Below are 13,813 nucleotides of genomic sequence, written 5' to 3' on the forward strand. Positions count from 1 at the left end.
TTAACGGCAGCCCCATCCGCACGTACGGTACGCGGACAATGTCCCTGGCTTTCGGCACCCGCACGTACGAATGGCCATTCATCATCGCGGAAGTCGGTCAGGCGATCCTGGGCGCAGATTTTCTCTGGGCCTTTTCACTAGTCCCCGATGTCCGCGGTAATGGCCTTCGACCCTCCACCAACAGTGATGAGCCTGCCGCTCCACCGGCCGCCAACCCGCCCAGCCCGACTGTCCAGGCCGTCGTCGCGGCCCCCGACCCCTATGCTGCAGTCCTGGCGGAGTTTCCGGAGCTGCTCGTCCAGCGTTTCGATGCCCCTTCTGCCCGGCACGGTGTAGTCCACCACATCCGCACCGAGGGGCCCCCCGTTTTCGCTCGGGCCAGGAGTTTACCACCCGACAAACTGGTGGTGGCGCGGGCAGAATTCAGGAAGATGGAAGAAATGGGCATTGTCCGTCAGTCCGACAGCCCGTGGGCCTCGCCATTGCATATGGTCTCCAAAGCATCTGGGGGGTGGAGACCATGCGGCGATTATCGGCGCCTCAATGCCGTCACCACGGCCGACCGCTACCCCATACCGCACCTCCAAGATTTCTCGTCTGGACTGGAAGGTGCCGTGGTTTTCTCCAAGATCGATTTGGTGCGGGGCTACCACCAGATCCCTGTGCGCCCAGAGGACATACCAAAAACTGCCACGATCACTCCGTTCGGGTTGTTCGAATGGTTGCGTATGCCTTTAGGTTTAAAGAACGCGGCACAGGCTTTTCAGCGACTCATGGACCGTGTTGGTCGAGATTTGCCTTTTGTTTTCATTTATTTAGATGATATCCTGGTCGCCAGCCCCTCGGAGCAGGAACACCTGGCCCACTTGCGGACCGTATTCCGGCGGCTCCAAGACCACGGGCTCATCATCCAACCTTCCAAGTGTCAATTTGGCCTCCATTCTCTTGATTTCTTAAGGCACCGCATCACCCCTGCCGGCGCCACCCCTTTGCCCGAGAAGGTGGAGGCTATCCGTGCATTCCCGCAGCCCACCACAGTGAAGGGGTTGCAGGAGTTCGTGGGCATGGTGAACTTCTACCATAGGTTCGTCCCGGCAGCAGCACGGGTCATGCGCCCGCTCTTCCAGTGCCTCGCGGGCAAACCTGTAGAATTAGAATGGTCCGCGGCCGCTGAGTCCGCTTTTGCAGCAGCTAAAGCAGCCCTGGCAGACGCCACCATGCTTGTCCACCCGAGCGCCTCCGCCCCCACGGCCCTGACGGTCGATGCGTCGGACGTGGCAGTGGGAGGGGTTTTGGAACAGCAGGTGGGTGGCCTTTGGCAGCCCTTGGCGTTTTTCAGCCGACAGCTGAGTTCGGCTGAGCTGAAGTATAGCGCCTTTGACTGAGAGCTTCTGGCTCTCTATTTAGCTGTCCGTCACTTTAGGTATTTCCTAGAAGGCCGCCCGTTTGTGGCCTTTACGGACCACAAACCGTTGACTTTTGCTTTTCCAAATTGTCTGACCCATGGTCGGCCCGCCAGCAGCGGCACCTGACTGCCATCTCTGAGTTTACTACCGATGTCCGTCATGTCGCGGGTAAGCTTAATGCTGTTGCTGACGCCCTGTCACGGCCCGCTGTTTCCCCCATTTCAGCGGTGGACTGCGAGGTGGATCCCCAGGAGCTTGCGGAGGCTTGCGGAGGCAGACACCGCCTCGGCATACTGGTCCGTCGCTTCGGGGTAGAAGTTGGCTCAGGTGGCCTGCGGGCCTGCGGGCACAAAAGTCTGGTGTGATGTTTCCCTTCCCCGTCCCAGGCCGGTAGTACCGGCCTCCCTCCAGCGCCGGGTGTTTGATGCCATTCACGGGCTGGCGCACCCGTCCATCCGCTCCACCTCTGCCTTAGTGGCCGCTCGGTTTGTGTGGCATGGCCTGCAAAAGCAGGTAGCCGCTTGGGCCCGTTCCTGCGTTCCCTGCCAGACCGCTAAAGTTCACCGCCATGTTCAGCTTCCGGTGCAAGAGTTCGCGGTTCCAGAGGTCCGTTTTTTCCATATTCACGTGGATTTAGTCGGACCTTTACCTTCCTCCCGGGGCTACACCCATCTGCTCACGGTGGTGGATCGATTCACCCGGTGGCCGGAAACTTTCCCGTTGTCCGATACCTCCGCTGCCTCTTGTGCCCGGGCCCTGGCCCTCCATTGGGTGGCCCGTTTCGGTGTTCCGTCCGTCATTACCACTGACAGGGGATCCCAGTTCACCTCCACCCTCTGGGCCACGCTGGCGGAGCTATACGGCTCCCGGTAGCAGCAGACCACGGCGTACCACCCACAGGCTAATGGGCTCGTGGAGAGGTTCCACCGGCAACTTAAGGCGGCCCTCAGTGCACGGCTGGAAGGCCCGGACTGGGTAGTCCAACTTCCCTGGGTCCTTTTGGGCATCCGGACTGCTCCTAAGCAGGATCTCGGTGCTTCGTCCGCGGAACTAGTATATGGCTCGCCACTTCGAGTGCCCGGGGATTTCCTGCCGGAGTCCTCTGGTCAGCAGCCTTCAGTTCCGTCGGTTTTGGCATCACTCCGGGCACGCGTGGGTTCCCTGGCTCCGGTTCCTACTTCGCGTCATGGGTGTTTCATGGTACACGAACCGCCCGCCTTGAAGGACTGTGAGTTTGTGTTTCTGCGTAGGGATGCCCATCGTTCCCCGTTGCAGAGGGTCTATGAAGGCCCGTTCCGCATGTTGCGTAAGGGACGGTCACCTTCACCTTGGATGTGGGCGGCAAGAGCGAGCTCGTTTCGGTGTCCAGGCTCAAACCTGCGCACTTGGATCCGGACAGCCCTGTCGTGGTCGGCCAACCGCCTCGGCGGGGCCGTCCTCCTGCAGTTCCACCCGATCCAGGACCCCCTGCACCTGTGGTTCCGGCAGCCCCTCTCCCTACTCGTTCTGGTCGCGCAATCCGGCTCCCTGCTAGGTTCCGTACCTCGGGTTCTGGGGGGGGTCATGTACTGACCATAGAGATTGGTCTTGGGAGTCAAACCCTCAGATTGGCCAGCAAGGTCACGTGTGGGTGCGACCGTAAGGATTGGTTCAGGGAGTGAGCCCGCTGATTGGACAGCGTCGTCACGTGTGGTTTTGGCACCCAAAACCAGTCAGTTAGGAGACTTCTTCGAAGTGAACAGTTAGAATTAATGGTTGTCTGTAATCTCGTTCGTTATACTTTGTGATCGAATATTGGTCGCAATAAACTTCTTCAACAAAGAACGAGCCTCCAGACTCGCCATAGTCCACTCTATCTAGGCCTTTCATTAGGTTTCAATGAGATCTCTCCTTATCCTTCCAAACTTCAGTGAGTACAAGCCCAGAGCCTTCAAACGCCCCACCATACATTAACCCAATCATCCCCAGGATCATTTTTGTAGTCCTCCTCTGAATCCTCTCCAATGCCAACACATCCTTTCTTTTATATTGGGCCCAAAGCTTTTTTTGAGGATGTAACCAGGAAAATGGACAGGAGAGAGCTGGTGGATGTACCTTGACTTTCAGAAAGCCTTCGACAAGGTCCCACATAGGAGATTAGTGGGCAAAATTAGAGCACATGGTATTGGGAGTAGGGTACTGGCATGGATAGAAAATTGGTTGGCAGACAGAAAGCAAAGAGTGGGGATAAATGGGTCCCTTTCAGAATGGCAGGCAGTGACTAGTGGGGTACCGCAAGGCTCGGTGCTGGGACCGCAGCTATTTACAATATACATTATTGATTTGCATGAAGGGATTAAAAATAACATTAGCAAATTTGCAGATGACACAAAGCTGGGTGGCAGTGTGAACTGTGAGAAAGATGCTATGAGGTTGCAGGGTGACTTGGACAGGTTGTGTAAGTGGGCGGATGCATGGCAGATGCAGTTTAATGTGGATAAATGTGAGGTTATCCATGTTGGTGGTAAGAACAGGAAGGCAGATTATTATCTGAATGGTGTCACGTTAGGAAAAGGGGAAATACAACAAGATCTGGGTGTCCTCGTGCATCAGTCACTGGAAGGAAGCATGTAGGTACAGCAGGCAGTGAAGAAAGCCAATGGAACCTTGGCCTTCATAACAAGGGGAGTTGAGTATAGGAGCAAAGAGGTCCTTCTGCAGTTGTACAGGGCCCTAGTGAGACCACACCTGAAGTATTGTGTGCAGTTTTGGTCTACAAACTTAAGGAAGGACATTCTTGCTATTCAAGGAGTGCAGCGTAGGTTCACGAGGTTAATTCCCGGAATGGCGGGACTGTCGTACGTTGAAAGACAGGCGCGACTGGGCTTGTATACTCTGGAATTTAGAAGGATGAGAGGGGATCTTATTGAAACATATAAGATTAATAAGGGATTGGACACGCTAGAGGCAGGAAACATGTTCCCGATGTTGGGGGAGTCCCAAACCAGGGGCCACAGTTTAGAATAAGGCGTAGGCCGTTTAGAACGGAGATGAGGAAGAACTTTTTCACTCAGAGAGTTGTGAAGCTGTGGAATTCTCTGCCTCAGAAGGCAGTGGAGGCCAATTCTCTGGATGCTTTCAAGAGAGAGTTAGATAGAGGTCTTAATGATAGCGGAGTCAGGGGATATGGGGAGAAGGCAGGAATGGGGTACTGATTGTGCATGATCAGCCATGATCACGGTGAATGGCCGAATGGCCTACTCCTGCACCTATTGTCCATTGTCTATTGTCTAAAACTGATCACAATATTCCAAATGTGGCCTGATCAGTGCCTTATTAAGTCTCAGCATTACATCATTAATTTTATATTCTAGTCCCTTTTGAAACAAATGCTTGCATTGCATTTGCATTCCAACCATTGACTCAACCTGCAAATTGATCTTTTGTGAATCTTGCACCAGCAATCCCAAGTCGCTTTACACCTCCAATTTCTGAATCCTCTCCCCATTTAGAAAGTAGTCTATGCCTTTTCTCCTTCTACCAAAGTGCATGAACATACACTTTGCAACGCTGTATTCCATTTGCCACTTCTTTGTTGGAAACTCTTTCATTTAGAGAAACTAATTGAACTGCTCATTAGTAGATTAAGACATTTGATCACTACTTCCCATCCATCCTGCAGCCTGCCACTGTTCAACAAGTAACTGAAATTCAGATTAGAGAAGTATAATAGGGATAGGATAAATTGGATTTTTCTTCAACAGTATGTTTAAGAAAACCCTTGTTTTGGAATGAATAAACCTAACTCCATTTTGGGGATGTGAATTTTATCAAAGATATGGGATATGGTCTTGTACAAAAATGGTCAACTCTCAACATGCTTAAATTAACTAGATTATTTAATTGACTATGAAGAGAAAGGAAATAAAAATAATGCATTGTAAATAGTTCATTCTATTTATTTTATCAACAAGTCAGGCAGACATTGCTTTTGCAAACATGCTGTTTAATGTCTGGTGTTGCAATGGATAACATCAGCACTCACTTCGTTTTACTATACGAATGTTTGTCTTTGTCTGCCTGAAGAAAAAAAGAATATTTACTGTAAGATAGTGATTGTGGTCTTTATTTTTCATGATTGGCAAATTAGATTGACAATAGAGTTAAAAGTCATTCGGTACAAGTGAGACGTGAATTATTTTTTAAAAGGTATGTAAACACAGTTTAGATTCAAAATGGCAGAACTTCAAGATGAACATCTGAAGAATGTTGACATATTCTCACAAATAAAGTAATCACAAAATGTTTATTCACTACAACATCCTTGAAATATTTTAGTACAGCTGCTTTTCCTGTGCAAATCCAGAAACACTCTTATTTATTCAGCATTTAACAGGGTTATTATTTTAATGAAATAATTTTAATGACAGCTCAAATTTAGAGTCTCTTACCCATTGTAGGGGAATCAAAAATCAGGGGACATAGGTTTAAGGTGAAGGGGAAAGATTTCATAGGAATCTGAGGGGTAACATTTTCACCCTCTGGGAGGTGGGTGCATGGAACGAGCTGCCAGGGGAGGTAGTTGAGGCAGGGATTATTGCAACATTTAAGAAACAATTAGACGTATATGGATAGGACAGGTTTAGAGGGATATGGGCCAAACACAGGCAGGTGGGACTAGTGTAGATGAGACATGGTGATTGTTGTGAGCAATTTGGTCTGAAGGGCCAGTTTCCATGCTGTATGACTCTAGACTCTATGATACTAACAACTTAATTGATCCATTTCAATCTATAACTTAAGATCCATGCCTTCCAATTGTACATATTATTAAGCATTGACAAACAATGCCAAATAAGTTTTAGTTCACTTTTTAAAAAAATGTTCCACTTAAGTGCAGGCCAAACAGGTAGAGAGTTAAAGCTAACTGTGGAGGATGACAGCAGGTCAGGTGGCAACTGCGGAGGCAGAGGGTTGGTTAAAAATTTGGGTAATTGACAGGAATTACCAGAACAAATTGTGCTTATATTCAGAGACACTTCCAAACCTCTGTAAATGGTGTTAAACGGTCAGAAAGTCTGGGAAAAATTCAGTGCCATTGTCTTCTTAGCTCAGCTTTTCAACTTTATTGGAACATAAGCTTTATTTTTCAGATACATTTCTGCTTGTATCCAAATCTGCAAATGTCATTCCTTTATGAAATATGAATCTTTATTATAATTGGATCTTGTGTTATTATTGCTACTTCCAATAAGAAAAATGCTTAATCATATAAAGATTAACAGTTTGGTTTTGTAACGTATTGAGAAGTTATTATTTTGCTTTCGAATAGTAAATGGTTGCTGTGCAGTATTCCTATTTTTGGATCTTTGTTGTTGGCATGACCAATTTATATAATATTCCTTTCTAAATAAGATCTTACCAATACAGTTGCAAAAATATTTTTATATGAGTTCAAGTGACTAATCTTGACTACTCCTATACCTAATCTGAAAAAATATTTAATTCACTTACTTGATCTCAAGGCACATCAAACACTCATTTGAGTATGTGATACCATTTGTGCCACAGACTGGTGTATAATGCCTTGGACATGCTGGCAAATCGTACTGATCACAGGCCGGCTATACAAGGAATTAAAAATATCACACCTCAATAATATGAAACAAATCCTAGGAAAATTCCTTTAACCGGCAAACAGCAAATCAAATTACGATCTTACTTGTTCAGTTTCTTCAAGAATTACGGTAGCTTTGGATATGCCTGAAAAATATAACAATTACACATATAATTGGAGGATTGACAAAATTGATTTTGCAGCCTTCATAATTTTATGGGAAAAGTGCTGAAATATAATAAATACCTTTTCAACACATTAAAAGATTTTGGAAATATAAGATGAAAAAAATCATCAAATATCATATCCAAATAGGGATATTCCATGATTTAGAAACATTCTATTTGTGAGCATTATCCTGAGTCACAATTAATTGATTGAAAAAATTAATTAATTAAAAAAATTAATCAATTAAGAAATAAATAATGTTAAACATTGCAAATGAAAACATAATAATTGAAGGTTTGTCTGATATCTTTAAGCCTATGGAGATTTCACTTTATCTTTTTCAATAAATCCATCCTGTGGACCAGGATATATTGGAACTGTCAGTGAACCAAATTCTGAAATTAGCATAACTAATTATGATGTTAAAAAAACTCAGAACCTTTTCCGATAATCTGAGAATTATATTCTTAACGTTGTCTCATTCAGATATTCTAGGATTGTACTTTCGTGTTGGTTTTGTACCACTTCAGTTTGTACTACAATCTTTGCACTATTTTGCTGTTCTTCCATTTGTGATTGTATTTATTGTGCAATTACTGTATTTATTGTTGACTTCATGAACTTCATGCAAACTGGGAATTTTATTGCACCTTGGTGGAACCGAACCTGAATTTTGTTTCATCAATGACTTTTTCATCCATGACAAATGATTTCTTGCTGAGGGATGAAGCGGGTGAGATTCATGAATAGGCTAATATATATGGATTAACTAGGAAATATATTTCTCATTAGATCATAAGATCATTCGTGATAGGAGCAGAATTCGGCCATTCGTCCCATCAAGTCTACTCCGCCATCAATCATGGCTGATCTATCTCTCCCTTCTAACTCTATTCTCCTGCCTTCTCCCCATAACCTCTGATACCTCTTAGTTACTGCCTCAGCTCAATGATAATTTTCAAATAAAAGCTGGGACCGTGAAAGTGGTCTATGTTACCTGATATCAGCTCATGTAAGAGATCCAGCCAGTCTAACATGAATTTTGGATCAAAGTTGAAAAATGCCTAATCACCATCAAGTTTGAAAAATATTGATGATAGAACATAAATCAGTGCAGCACAAGAACAGGCCCTTCGGCCCATAATGTCTGTGCCAACCATGATGCCAAGACCATCATATATCGAACTGTACATAACTCAAATACTTCCATTCCCTGCATTTCAAAGTGTTTTAAATGCCAATAATCTATCTGCTCCAACCATCACCTCTGGAAAGGCATTTGAGGCACTCACCATCCTCTGTCTATAAAAAGTTATACCCTGATATTCAATGCCATGACCTATGAAAGCAAATTAATTGTGGATGATCAGCCATGATCACATTGAATGGCGGTGCTGGCTCGAAGGGCCGAATTGCCTACTCCTGCACTTATTGTCTATGTATATATGTAAGTATACAATATGCCTTCTTTACTATTCTATCTACTTGTGTTACCACTGTCAGTGAGTTATGGATTTGGACCCTAAGATCTCTCTTTTCATCAATCTGTAATAGTTGCCATTAATTGCATATATTCCCCTTACATTTGACCTTCCAGAGTGCAACACCTCACATTTGCTACATCTGTCCTTTCTAGGGCCATTTCTGTAGCTGATCCTGATCCCACTGTATACTCTGATAGCTCTCTTCATAGTCAGCGACTCCAACAATCTCGGTGCCATACACAAACTTACTAACCCACCCGTCTATGTTTATGTCCATTTATCAATGACTTGGTGGTGAATCTGTGGAATTCTTTCCCACAGAAGGCTGTGGAGGCAAAGTCAGTGGATACATTTAAGGCAGACATAGATAGATTCTTGTTCAGAGGTTATTGGGAGAAGGCAGGAGAATTGGGTTAGGAGGGAGAGATAGATCAACCATGATTGAATGGCGGAGTGGACAATGGGCCAAATTGCCTAATTCTACTCCTATCACATGATCTTATGATCGCAAACAACAGTGGTCTGAGCACAGATCCCAACAGAACTCTACTGGTCACAGACCTACATCCTGAACATTGTCCTGTCACCACAACCCTCTGGCTTCTATTAAATTACTATTCAAACAAAGTACATGCAACTGTATATCACCAGAATAAGCGCTCAACCAAGAAAAGCAAGCTCAAAGCCAAAGTAGTCTAAAACAATGATTTCAAAAACATTGCTCATTTTGAATTTTGTCGAGAAATTACCAATTTCTGAGAGATTGAGAAAATTGTACTCACCAACAAAAATGAAAACCACAAGTGTTACAATGAAAAGGTAGTTTGTTCTCTTCATGTTGAAGTTTTTTTTGCGTTGCCTTGAACCAAATGTTTTTAGCAGTATTTATATCTTTACATGACCCTAGTTATCTTGTTTGTGACATCACTAGGTACATGTTGCAAGATAATTTGTTGCATCATTAGTCATAATTTTCTGATGTGACAAATCACTTTCAATGTTTTTTCAACATGTTAAACTTTAAAATGAATTTGTTTATGTGATGGGTGTTAGATAAATAATTTAAAATCCATTTCAGTTAATAAGGAATATTTTTTGCAAATGTTGATTTCCATTAAAACTATTAAAATGCTGGGCAAAGATGTTCAATACCAACTAATTATTTACTTAGGCAGCTTATGGTGAATATATCAATTTAATAGAGGTGTGACCATTCCTCCATTCTCTTAATATTTAATAGGAATTGAAAAAATACCACATTGTCTTAAGACTCAAAATGCTGGAGTAACTCAGCGGGACAGGCAGCATCTCTGGAAAGAAGGAATGGGTGTGGTTTCGGGTCGAGACCCTTCTTCAGACTGATTAAGCACATATTAGCCGCCAGCTAATCTAACTTTAACTTCAATATTTTATATGCATTTACTGGACTACATGTCACTGGTAAGATCAGCCTGACCTGAGGAAAAATGTTGCCCGACCTGAGGCTCACCCGCACTTTGTTTTTTTGCTCAAGATTCCAGCATCTGCAGTTTCTTGCATCTCCAAGATCAACATTTATTGATTATCCCTACTTGCTTTGAATTTTAATTAATTCCTCTATCACTCAAATATCTTTGAAAGGTCTCTGTAAAGCTTTGTGCAAGGACATGCTTCAATTAAACAAAAAAAAAACTATTCCCTCTCTGTGCATTCTTTGATTTCAGGTGTTGGAGAGGGATGAATTTTCATTTTGTTAATTGGCTTCTGGAAAGAGCCTGTATAATTGCCATAATTGAGTGGATGTGATTGATTGCTATATAAAAGTGGTCAAATGTAATAAAATTAATTACATGGTCAATCCCTTCATTTAAGAACTGAGCATTCTGCCAAAGAACGCAGCAATTAATGGTTCCTCCACCAAAATAGCAGGGAAGTTATTGTCAAAGCCAATGATAAATGGTGTAAAGTCCGCAGCAATGACTTGAAGTAATCTTGCTGTTTTAAACAGGTGTTCCTAATTTTTACAATTCCCATGAACACATAAAAGAGCATTTTTTTTCATGTTTCTTCCAAATTACTTTGCAGGCAGAAAAAAATTGGTATCTTTTGATTTAGTCATATTTTATGGGGCTGGACAATGCAATTATGCTAACATTTTCATACCGTGGAAAGGGGAACATCTGTTAAATGAGTGGGCCCCAAACAAATTCCTAAATATATACTGAGACCTGAGGTGCACGATTATCGTCGACAGATAGATCCAGACCATGGTTTAATAGACTTGTAAACAGAGTGTCATGTACAAAACCAGAAGCATTTTCAACCTGAGGCAGGTGTTGCACACAATCACTCTCAGCTATCGGAATAACTGAGTTCTCTTTGACTTGTCATTGTCTGATATATGCTTAATGATAATACAGTAGGGCTGATTCAATGATCCATGTTAGCTGTACCTGTGATTGGGCGTTCTGTAGAAAATGGCCAGGAACATCCTTTCACAGATTATCTTATCTGACTCCCATGTCAGAAGTTATCCATGAGCTAGTGGTCAGATACCATTTCCTCTGGGTATTGGTGAGACCACTTCTGGAGTGCAGTCTACAGATTTGATCTCCTTATTTAAGAAATAAGTTAACACATTGAAAGCAATTCAGAAAAAGTTACTGCATTAATACCTGGAATTGGGAGGAGGGGTGGGGGTGGGGTTGTTTTATGTTTCCAGTCCAGGCTTGAATTCACAGGAGTTTAGAAAAATCAGTAGACTTGATTAAAACATAGGATTCTGACAGGTTTTGATGGGGTGGATGTGGATCGTTTGTGAAATGATCTAGCACTAGGCGTCACCGTTTAAAATAAGGTATCACCCATATAAGGCAGAGATGAGGTAGCTTTTTTTTCCTCACGGAGTCATGAACATTTAGGGAACATCTTGAGTATTTTTAAAGTAGAGGTACACAGACACTTGATTATCAACAGGGTTATCAGAGAGCAATTGAAAAAGTTTCAAATAGATTGAAATGCACAACCCTCTTTTATATACAGATTGCCAAGAACAAAAGTCAATAATCTCAGAAGTTAAAACCTTCTGGCTGTTCCCAAATGGTCCCAGTGCAGGGATCTGGCACTGTGTAAATTTCAATGGTATGAATCATGTCTGTACCATGAGTTCAGGAAAAATTCAAGGTAATTTTTTATTTAATTCATCAACATTCTTTCAACAGATGTCAAAATACATTAGGTTATTTATATCATTCTACTAAAGCTGTGAAACCAACTTCTTGTCATCAATTTCCCTTTTCCACCTGCCCAACCCAACCAGATAAATTACTGCCTGCCCCTCTATTCTCAAACACATCTAATTGCTTCTTTAACTTCCTCTGGATGTGGTTCGATTCTGTTCAGCACTAATATTTGCCAATTCTGCTGAGAGTGCTTTGATCTGAAACATTGCTTAAGTTTCTTTCTCCGCCTGCTTGAGAAGTTGCTGAGAAATTTTGGCATTGTCTGTTCACATTTTTTAACCCAAACTGGGTTGCAGTTACAAAGACTTAGATATGTTGCACATGCGGAGGTGTAGGCCATACTCCCTGAAGGGTTAGTCTATACACATTTATAGAAAGCCCCAGCCTAAAGGTCACAACATAGCATTTGCCTTCTTAATTATATCCTTTGTCCTTCTTGATGCTGACATGACAAACTACATGGTTTTGAACAGAAATTGAGGATAAGACACAAAATAACATACCTGAGGGGGATTAAATAGGACCTGAAGATCGAATTTATGTCTAACAAAGCAACAGTGTGCAAAAGGAAAATGGTTGTAGTTAATAAATAGCTTTAATTCAGACACTGATGATTAAAGAAGCATTCATTTGTCTTAGAGAAAAATTATTAGCTTTTTTGTTAATGAAGGAATCTTTTCACTATCCTATTTTTGATGCTTCATTAATGTAAGACAAGGAAGTAAGAATGTCATTGATGGGTTGTGGATGGATCAGAGGGTCTAGTAACCCTGGGTCTTTTATTTCGTTTTCACTTCCCCTTCGATTTCTTTCCCCTCCAAAGATGTACAGGTATGTAGGTTAATTGGCTGGGTAAATGTAAAAATTGTCCCTAGTGGGTGTAGGATAGTGTTAATGTACGGGGATCACTGGGCGGCACGGACTTGGAGGGCCGAAAAGGCCTGTTTCCGGCTGTAGATATATGATATGATGATATGATGATATATTCAGCGTGATTTTCAACTCAACTCATTGCTTGGAACCAGATCCAACAATGTCTTCTTCCTCATTAGACCAGAAACATACTGTTCCAGAAAACTATCCTGGGTTCATTAGAAATTCTTCACCTCTCTGCTCTTAATGCTATTTCCTTCCAAGTTTCACAACATACATAGTAAATTAAATGTAATTGCTTTATCATTTGCAATTTCACTGATCTCTGTAAAATCCTTAAATTGATCTAAGCAAAAGAAAACTGCCTTCTCTATTTATTTTTCCTCTTTTCCCATTCATCTTTTCTTACTCTGACTCTGCTTGCTGGTACACCCAATCTTGATATTTATTACAACATTGCCTTATTGAATGGAGGCTCTCACTTGAAGAGGAGACAATATAAACCATGACCTGCTATGCTCTTTCCTTCCTGCAGATTTCCTCTGCTTGCCCACTGCTCCCCACCGAGGCATTACACCTCTCTCCTGGGACTTTGATGTCCTTCTCTGTAACACGTCCTCTACCTTGAATGCTGTCTTAACATCAGTTTTTATTTAAACAAAATAATTTTTGTATCGAAAATAATTAATTTAATTACGATCGCGATACAAAACAAAACTGTGGTAACACACCCACCACCACCACAGTGCAAAATCACCAAATTATCTAGACACGAAAATTTCAAAAAACTATTTTACAATCCTTACAAATATACTAAATAAATACTGTACAACTATGTTACAATCCCTGTCAAGGATGCATTCAACCCCCCCGCGGAAGCAACGGTCCCGGAAATCCCCCAGGGCGCCCGTGGACATCATGTAGTCCCTTTCCAACACCATCCAGACGCAGACGTAACACTGGAAAAGGGGCAGACATCTGGCACGGGCAAAGCCTTAACTTCATGGCAGCTATCTATAGGCCCCCAAACAGTAGCCTCGACATAGGGTGCAAGTTGAATCAGGA

The 13,813-nt window shown here is 43.0% G+C and overlaps 1 protein-coding gene across 1 annotated transcript; it reads right to left on the reverse strand.

Moving 5' to 3' along the window:
* Positions 1 to 5,419: 5,419 nt before the first annotated feature.
* On the reverse strand, positions 5,420 to 9,491 carry LOC144599848 (trypsin inhibitor ClTI-1-like). The gene is made up of 4 exons (XM_078411102.1): positions 9,437 to 9,491; positions 7,108 to 7,148; positions 6,900 to 7,009; positions 5,420 to 5,465 (listed from the first exon to the last, which is right to left on the reverse strand). Exons 1-4 carry the CDS (start codon positions 9,489 to 9,491, stop codon positions 5,420 to 5,422), a joined length of 252 nt encoding a protein of 83 aa, XP_078267228.1.
* Between the last annotated feature and the right edge of the window lie 4,322 nt (positions 9,492 to 13,813).

Source organism: Rhinoraja longicauda, chromosome 14 (assembly GCF_053455715.1).
Source record: "Rhinoraja longicauda isolate Sanriku21f chromosome 14, sRhiLon1.1, whole genome shotgun sequence".
NCBI lineage: Eukaryota > Metazoa > Chordata > Chondrichthyes > Rajiformes > Arhynchobatidae > Rhinoraja > Rhinoraja longicauda.

Coding starts and splice junctions, on each gene's coding strand:
- LOC144599848 (XM_078411102.1), bottom strand. CDS start 9,491: ATGAAGAGAACAAACTACCTTTTCATTGTAACACTTGTGGTTTTCATT. Junction 7,010..7,107: donor TTCTTGAAGAAACTGAACAA/GTAAGATCGTAA, acceptor TTCCTTGTATAG/CCGGCCTGTGATCAGTACGA. Junction 5,466..6,899: donor TTGATGTGCCTTGAGATCAA/GTAAGTGAATTA, acceptor TTTTTTCTTCAG/GCAGACAAAGACAAACATTC.